Source organism: Etheostoma cragini, chromosome 5 (assembly GCF_013103735.1).
Source record: "Etheostoma cragini isolate CJK2018 chromosome 5, CSU_Ecrag_1.0, whole genome shotgun sequence".
Taxonomy (NCBI): domain Eukaryota; kingdom Metazoa; phylum Chordata; class Actinopteri; order Perciformes; family Percidae; genus Etheostoma; species Etheostoma cragini.
This window is the reverse complement of record NC_048411.1, coordinates 24909294-24918345: the sequence shown is the minus strand read 5'-3', so window position 1 is coordinate 24918345 and position 9052 is coordinate 24909294. Positions and strand designations below refer to the sequence as shown.

Below are 9052 nucleotides of genomic sequence, written 5' to 3'. Positions count from 1 at the left end.
ACTTTGTTTCATTGTCGGGATCTGATTTAATGTCCCAATGATTGCTGAAGAATTCAGAAGAACTTAGATATAACTCTGTTGCTCTGATTTACTTGATTTTTGTCATCTTGACAAAATCCTCCTCTATGTTTTACACAAAACATGTCAGGTTTCAACGTTAGTTACGGTTAAATGAGCTCCAAAATAAAAAAAAATAGAAAATAAAAATAAGGCACTTATTTCTGGTAAAGTCAACAGCAACTACATCTGTACCACTAAATTTGTGATTGTTTTATATTCTTGACAATTAAGTTACTAATAACTGGCACTTTTCCAACAGCACACAGATGCAAACTGAATATTTGCACTTATTTTGTAAATCTCACTATCAACAATGTGTGTAAAAAATATTTTAAAGTAATATAAAAGGATGATTTTAAAAAAAAGAGAGAAATGTTAAAAGAAAATTTGTTTGTGGCATATGTTGTTTGACGCATAAAAATGTTAACAAATACGATTAACTGTTTTCTATCTGCTGGTAATATTATGTGTACAATAAGTTGTTTTTTATGAGTGCTATATCTCGTGTTTGGTGTAAACTCTCATAAATATAAAAACATCGTGATTTACTAGTGTGTGTAGACTACCTTCTGACCTAAACAAAAACCTGTTCACAGTTAAACATGCCATAACTTCAGCATTAAATGAAATACAAAACTTTATGGCAAGAGTTCAGTCGTTTAAAGTTTATTGACATGAGGAAAACATTGGGATGATGTTTAAATACTCTACACAATAAAGTTATTAAAACATGCACATGGGAAATATATACAGTACATAAATATTACATTGGGAAAAATAGATATTTTCTAGCTTGTCAAATCAGAATTAGTTTGACCCCAAAACCAAAACTTGAGATGTCCTCTAACTGAGACAAACCTGAAGTTTATAGTGCAAGAAAAGACACTTAATGGAAATTAATGGAATGCTCGACTCATGGCAGGTGTGGGTCTCTTCAGTATTGCCTCCACGGAGAAGGACAGAGACTCACTGGACGCCATCTTGGTCCCCACGGGTTTGGAAAGAAAGTCTTTGGCGTACCTGTCAGTGATTTTGGCGGCCTGAATGTCTTTGGCAGAGCCCTCCCTGAACTTTCGGGCAGCCTCCTCTAAGAGCTCTTTGCAGTATGGAGCCCTGAGCTCCAGCCCGGCCCCGCCGCTGGTTTTCTCACTCAGCGAGTGCTGGATGAGGGATTGAAAGGAGTTGAGTTTCATGGAAAGCTTAGCGCTGTCCTTGTTCAGCTTGTTCAGGGCTTGGCTGGAGTTTTGGGAATGTGAGTTGTTCGGGAAGGATTGTCCAAAGCTCCTCTTGAGTGGAGAGAAGGCTGAACACTCCCTCTGGCCCCCCTGGGTGACACCGTGAAGTTTGGGGTCAGCCCGTAGAGGGTCTGGTGAGTCCTGCAGCGCAGCTGCTCGGGATCCTTCCAGTTTAGCCGCGAGGGCGGCCTCCTGCTCTGGCGGCTGGCTCTCAGCAGGCATCGCCTTGGGCTCCCACACAGCACCTGGCTTCATGTTCTGCACCGCCGTGGCATTGAACAGGCACTGCTGGTAGAGCAGGGCGTCACCCAGGTTGGCTGCACCACGGGGCCACATCATGAAGCCACCTCGTGATGGCTGCAGCGGGTAGTGGCGGTAGGTGGTGGCCACGCTGACGTTGGAGGAGATGAGCTCGACGTTGGCTGAGCTGGGGGGGTACTGCATGGACAGATCCAGGCAGTTAGGGCCAAGGAAGTTGCACAGCTCTTTGGGCTGGGGCTCAACCTGAGCAGCTGGCGAGTAGGCCGTCTTGTAGTTGTACTCTGCGGCGTGGTGAGCCATGCTGTTAGGGAAGATGAGCGAGGTCGCCTGGCTGTTCTCCAGCAGCTCTCGTTCTTTGTACTCCCGCTCCAGCATGATGGTTTCCAGCTCCTTGTCGGCGAAGGCCCTTCTCTTTCTCATGCGATCGCTCAGCGGCTGGGGGAGAGACGGGTTGGCCGCTAGGAATGAATCAGACTGCACCGGACGGTATCCTGTCATCAAAAGAGCCCCCATTTAGTTTGACAGGTCAAGGTTTACAACAGTCAATGTGTTTTGGATTTAAGCTAAAGTCAAGTATGCATGCAGAATGTTCACACTGATAAACATGCAAAATGAAAACAAAAATTTCTCTCTGAATTAAAGAAAACATAAATCATGCTCAGTAATTAAATCATATTTTTTATGTTGTGAGACGTGACAGTACAGCAGATGATAATTAGAGAACTTATTGCATGCCAAACAAGTTTATCAAGTAACTGCTTACAGGTGTTAACTAGTCCTTAGCACTGTTTCAATGGAAAATATAGGAATCCAAGACAGGAGAAACGGAGGTTGTATCATAATTAAACAGAGACATAGGATGCCAAGAGAAACTGAAAAAGATCAGAAACATCGAACATGTTTCTATTTGTCAGATTTGTTTCCTTGTTACCTTCGAGGATGCTTTTGGCGAGCATGGTGGACGGGCGAATGTGTCGCTGATATATCGTCCTCCTCTCTGCTGGGATTTGTTTCCCAGATATTCCTTTCTTATCCTGATAAATAAAGAAAATAAAAAAGAAGGGGTGTCAGGAGTTTTTTCTTGAAAAATGCCTGATTTGTCACAGCTATAAAGTCCAAGGCCAGTGTTTGGATAATATAATCCAACGTCTTAATAGTATACTTAAAATATGAATTGTGTTACTGTTTTCTGTTACTGTCTTCAAATTAAAGCAAAATCACTACAGTATGTTTTTAAACATTAGAGGTAGGCCTATTAATTAGCCAACCTTTCATAAATCACATGTTCACATTCATTTTTGGCATGTTAAAGATAAAGAAATGAGAAATTAATGTTTTACAACTAAATCTGATGGCATTACTTTAAACTGCAATATTTTCATAAGACTGTGTAATAACGGTTTCACGCACACACACACACACACACACACACACACACACACACACACACACACACACACACTTAAACTGAAAAACTTCCATCTGGTATCATCTTCAAAATACCACAGCTGACGTGGTTCATTAGGCTATTTCACCGCAGACATTCTCAAATATTTGAATGTGACCGCAATCAAAGCACACACACACACACACACACACACACACACACACACACATTAAAATTGAAAATAGGATTTGTGTTTGTTAACAAGTAAAAATGGAAACATATAATTGGAGGGTAAAGACCACGAGAGACCAATTATTTGTATATTCTATAATCAAACCATGTAATTGGGCTTTGATTTATTACATGATTGTTTATTTACAAAATTAAGAACTTTCAGGGATCATGTGATGCCACTTTGAGAACAAATGATTGACATTTATGTTTATTGAGTCAAACAAAGAGATGTAGTATTTACAAAAATACCTAAATTACCTGCCGAACCCTCAACCTTACTCTGATCCACTACATCCAAACTCAAGCTAAACCTGATTCCAAATTTGGAACAAAAAACGTAGGCTATGTTTCAAGTTGCTAATGCTTTAGTGACCTTTAGGCCACTGAACAAAGAGAAATCATGTCAAGCATGTAATTCTTTTGCATTTCAAAACAAATGCTCTTTAAAACTGAACAATTGTGTTGATCAAAAACTTCTCAGGCCTGTTATGGCCACATTTGAAGCTCATTTAAAGCCAATGCATAATTTTAGGTATTGCCATTTGATTGTGATGTGTGTTTTACTGCTAACTAATTGATATAGTTTTAAAGATGTCTTTACATTTTTAACATGGATTTCTAGCCGAACAGCAGTTAGGGATTTTGAAGTAATGTGTATGGCAGTAACTGAGGATTCAAAGAGGAAGCGAGAGGAGGGGTCTGAGGCCATACATCTGGAGGCATCCTACAATGCATACCCAAATTTGAGTAGGCCTGCACTTTGGATCGGATTTGCCGATTTGTTTAATCGGTAATTTCGTCTGTTTTTAGACCAGTAGGCTATACTCACAGGAAAGCAGTGGCGTATTGACGATGAGGTGAAATAACTTTTACAGTGGGGTCTAATTTGTTAGCTTTAGCTAAATAAAAGCACTTGAGTTGGCATCAAAACTTTCAAGGTTTCAGGGTTCCAGTCTTTAACATTTGTGACCTAGGCCCACACACACACACACACACACACACACACACACACACACACACACACACACACACACACACACACACACACACACACACACACACACCGCGCCTACCTCAGTGGCTTGTTGCCTCCTGAGGGCCACCTGCGCCGCCATCACCCGCTGTCTCTCCACCACCAGCAGGCAGTTGGCGCACTGGCAGTCCCTCCAGCGGCAGAAGCGCTTGTGTCCCTTCAGGCAGGACACCACGCCGTGGTTACGGCAGCGCGCGCACTTCGGCGTCCGGCTCAGCTTCCGCTGCTCCCCCGGACCCAGGCCGCCGGGAGCCTGCTTGTCGTCGCCCTTGCTGCCGTCTCCGTCGTCCTCGAGCGGAGCGGAGCCGGGGCGGCTGCAGCAGTCTGCCGGGTCGTCGCTCTCGGTCTCCAGGCTCTCCACGTCGATTTCAAACTCGCAACCGGCGTTGTCTGACATGTCTGCCCGAGTCCTCCGGCAGGCTGTCTGTAGGCCTACAAGCAGTTTATCTCTGTTGACAAATATGAAATATTATTGTTATTATTAATAGCCTATTATTATTATGGAGGTTTACAAGGCATTTATATAAAATTAGCCTATCACTCATCATACATCTTCAATGGTTTAGCAGTAGGCCAAGTAGGCTATTTTATTTTTGTTTTACCTCTAAGCTAAACTAAATTTCTTGACACAAAAGAGAAAAATCCATGGAAAGGGAGAGAAAAAAGATTTGATAAACGCATAGTTTTAACTAATTTGCAAACACATATTAAGAAAAAAATACTTAAAACCATATAGAGCAGAAACCCGTCTGTCAACACAAACTAAATCTAAACTTTTAAAAAAGACCTCTATTTGATATGATTGTTGACATTTATTTAAGCTTAAGCTATTGAAGATACAAAACTAGAAAGAAACCTATAAGCTATTTCACGTTGCAGCCTACAACGGTTAGAAAACAAAGGGAGTAAGCAAATATAAAAATCTATTATTGGAAGCCTAAAATAAATCACCTCATGATCACCTATGATTTATCACATCAGCCCAAAAATAGTCTAACCACACTTCGGCCATCGCTTCTCTCTCTGCCCAAAAGGTCTACGTGGTTGACATTTAATTGGTTATTTCATGAGTGCATTTGATCAAAAGTTTGAGTTTTATTATCCCACTCAAGACTTTTTGAAATAGCCTACTCTGTAAATAAACATATAAGAAACAGGAGAAAAGAGTCCAGTTTAGCCTACCTCCAGACGTTGATTCGGTGTGGGACGTCGTTAAGCACCGTGATAAATCACACACAGTCCGGACTCCAGAACAGGCTTGTAATTAGCTGTTAATTGAGTGGATAAATGAGTGTCACACTCCGAACAGATCCAAGTTTCCTCTGAAGCAGACACTCACAGCGCCACTCCTATGAACCGCTTCAGTCTGCGTTCTCTGTCCTCTGATTGGCTGCTTCCAAACACGCACTGACCAATAGGATTACGAGCAGTTATTCGGTGCAGGGGCCGGGGAGAGTCCTCTTAGTAAACAGTAATTTGATTACTTTACCTCAGCAACGTGTTGACTTTTCAGTAATGTAGCTCAGTTAAAAAAATAATAATAGAAAATACTTCTAACTGTTGTTTTGTTTTAGGGCCCCATTTTAACACAGTCTGTTGATATTACAGCCGTGCTCTTCCCATGCAGAACAGTAGGCTGTCTTTGGAACCTAGAGCTAATTATTCTTAAACTAAGTTAGCTTGTTTAACTGACAGTTCCCTGCATCCACACAATAGCGTATTGTCTTTTGTTATGGATAAAAATGTCATAAAGAATATTTAGCTTTTTAGTTTACCACTCAAGAGGACACTGAGTTTTCCTAACATATTACTTTTTTGAGCACCTATATACTGCTCTTAGCTTGATTCTGATTTGTTATTCAACAAGCAGACAGTCTATGATTAATTAATAATAGGGAGAGCCTTTAGGCAAAGATATGTTAAACTAAAAGAAACCGCCTGATAATGTTGTCAGCCTACTCTGTTGTCAAAGGTTAGAGAGATGTTGACTCAGAATGGCTTACAGTATTTCATAATGTAAAAGCAAGGCATTCGTCCATAAAATCTCAAAATTGGATATTGTATCCTATTTGTGTGCTAAACGCCTGTAATCAAACTCGAATTGCAGGTATATTTGGCCACTTCACCAATTGAAGATAAACAAAAAACATAGGCTTCATACATTGCTTTTCTCAGATCAGTTTTCCATGTATTTTACAATCCAACAATTTATGTCTTCAGGCTATTGTACAGTAACCCTGGAATTTATTTATTTTAAAAACCCTCTACAATGGCACCAATAACAGATTTAAAAAATGCAATGAATAGGAACAAGCTATTTAACATCCGATGCAGTGCAAATTCTTTGACAAACAGCATAGTATAGTATTATTATATTAGTGCAACACAAATGTAAAAAAAGAAGAAAAAAGACTAAGGTTGGGCCTACAGCCCATCCAAGGGGCACAATGAAAGTCTTTAAAATAATACTACAGCATGACAAGCACATGATATCCTGCATAGTGTCTAATCTGTGATGTGTGTAAATACACCTCACAGAGATCAAACTGCCTTGATGGACAGGTGATAAATGTGTCCTGCAGGTTGTTACAGTCTGTCCTCCTGCCAGAAGTAACTGACGATGATGATTACACTGTTTTCACAACAATCACACCTGACAAAAATAACACCATGTCAGCATGCAGAGTCCCACACACAACAAGTAAAACCCGCCCTAAAATATAGATTTTACTTACAGCAACAAACTTTAACTGACCTTAACGATAGATCCAAGTCTTCCCTTCTAAACCTCTAAAACTCCCAAATAAAAACTCTTCACTTTAGGCCTTATTCCAAACCATGACCCTGAACTAAAAGCCTTACAAATTTAAGAAACCTTAGGACAAATAAATGCTGCTTTGTATCTGTGTATTAGTCCTTGTAGACTTAAATACACATTACATTATCCCTTCATTCCTATAACGCTAAACCCTGCTCATTTTTACGAGGTTTATTTTGAAATTGCAATGACATTTGATCCTTCTCAGAATAAAAGCAAGAAAAACCTTTGTTTGCTTGGCAATAACACAATGATGCTTCTTTTCTCATTGTCTTTAGGCAATACAATAGCTTATACAATAATTCCAGTGATTGTTGGCCCTTATTTGCACACAGCAGGGTGTGACCGATGACTTTGAATGAATAAATTTAGAAGAGGAATGTCGACAACTTTCTATGTTTGGCTCTTTGTTTGCAGCTTGTTGACTAAAAGCTTGAGTCCAAAACAAAAAAAGAGACATCGTAGCATTTACTCAGCGCCAACTGACTTTCATGGGAACTGACAAGGACAATGAAGACATCCACATGGCCTACTGCATGGACAATAATGTTGACTTTAACCTTTTGTCTGCTTAGCTAGTTGTTATGTGAAATTAACGAACAAAGTGACATTAAAAGGAAGACATGTTGTATATTCCATTCAAAATAAGGGACGGGTACCGAACAGGGTAGTGCCCTGTTTGTTTGGTCCTGTTTGAATCCTGCTTGATTTGAAACAGGAGTTTTAAAACTATACTTCAGTGCTCAAGGCCTACATGTTACGTTTTATTTGTATAATGTGTAACAAATTTTCTCAATCTCAGATCTCATACTTCATATTTCACTTTATAAATGATGAACATGTAAATTCATTTTCACATTCTTATATCAATCATGTGAAAAACATTTTGTGGTAATAGTTCTTTACTATTAACATTTTCTTTCTTTTCATCAGATCTCTAGAGTGTAAATATTATGTTTTGTTAAGCAAAGGACTTGTAGTATTTGTTAGACTAGTAACTGTTCAACAACGTGTTTATTGTAGTTTAATTCTATGGTTTTTTTTTTTGAATTAATTGATTTATTTATTTGACATGACATCTATATTCTTGAAGAGATCTTTTCGGCAATTAGCTATTTTAGCTGTTAGCTATCAAACTACGTCATCATGGCTTTTTATCTTTGATTGCATCACTCCTTCAAAACATTTTAAAATGTCTTACAAATTAATTAAGCTCTGGGGTTCTAGAAAACATATTTCTAGACTTTTAATTAAATGGAGAAACACATGACTGTTGTCTTCTAAAAAATCACTGTTGTTATTTAATATTTTCTCCAGATGATGGCAGTGCCTCTTAACGGTTCCTCCATGTGTTGGAGGTGAAGACGTCAGGCCTGCAGGTGCAGCTTTATTTGCCACTTCATCCTAATTTATTATGGAGGTTATGACCGGCCACCCCAGGCTGCTGCTTCCACATCAGGAATGCTTTGATGTTGAGAGCGGCCTGGACGGTTGGAAAAGAGGATTCGCACGGAGCTGGACCCTCCAGGTGAAATGTGTTGTCTGTGTCCGCTGGCTCATTTTGGCAGTGTGGGGCAAGGGGCCTCCAGAGGTCCTTCAATGAGTTTCAGAGAATCTTTTAGGACATTCCACGGTCCCTTGAAAGAATCCCATGCATTTAAAGACAGCCTTTCAAAGGGTCTTGGGGAATCTAGAAGAGGCTCAAACAGACTTGGGTGGTAAGGGTTTTTAATAGTGCCTGGTATCCTTTGTCATGGGCCCATTCAAAACCTCTGTAGCTTTATCATTTTTTGAATTTATTTTGATGTTCCCTGAAAAATCCTGAGAGATCCCTCTACCCCTGTCATGGCCGGAAACTCCCTCAGAATAACCTGGACAACTTTAAAGGCCCCCGAAACCCTTCAAAAAGATAATTTGATCTCCTTCAAGGATTCTCAAAAACCTCTTCAAGGACCTCAAAAACTCCCAGGACCCAAGAGCTCTGCAACAAACTCTGAAAATCCTGAATTTTCCTTAGAGGAAGT

General features: G+C 39.9%; 1 protein-coding gene across 1 annotated transcript; it reads right to left on the bottom strand.

Annotated features, from left to right (window-relative positions):
* Positions 1–705: 705 nt before the first annotated feature.
* On the bottom strand, positions 706–5551 carry dmrt2a (doublesex and mab-3 related transcription factor 2a). Its single transcript, XM_034871520.1, has 4 exons — positions 5393–5551; positions 4251–4659; positions 2488–2590; positions 706–2047 (listed from the first exon to the last, which is right to left on the bottom strand). The coding sequence occupies exons 2-4, from the start codon at positions 4605–4607 to the stop codon at positions 957–959; spliced, it is 1551 nt and encodes a 516-aa protein (XP_034727411.1). The 5' UTR covers positions 4608–4659; positions 5393–5551; the 3' UTR covers positions 706–956.
* Between the last annotated feature and the right edge of the window lie 3501 nt (positions 5552–9052).

Excerpts from the sequence above, each read along its gene's own strand:
- dmrt2a (XM_034871520.1), bottom strand. The coding sequence starts at position 4,607 with ATGTCAGACAACGCCGGTTGCGAGTTTGAAATCGACGTGGAGAGCCTG. Across the intron at positions 2,591-4,250 it reads GGAGGCAACAAGCCACTGAG|GATAAGAAAGGAATATCTGG; the intron begins GTAGGCGCGGTG and ends TTTATTTATCAG. Across the intron at positions 2,048-2,487 it reads CGCCAAAAGCATCCTCGAAG|GATACCGTCCGGTGCAGTCT; the intron begins GTAACAAGGAAA and ends TTTTGATGACAG.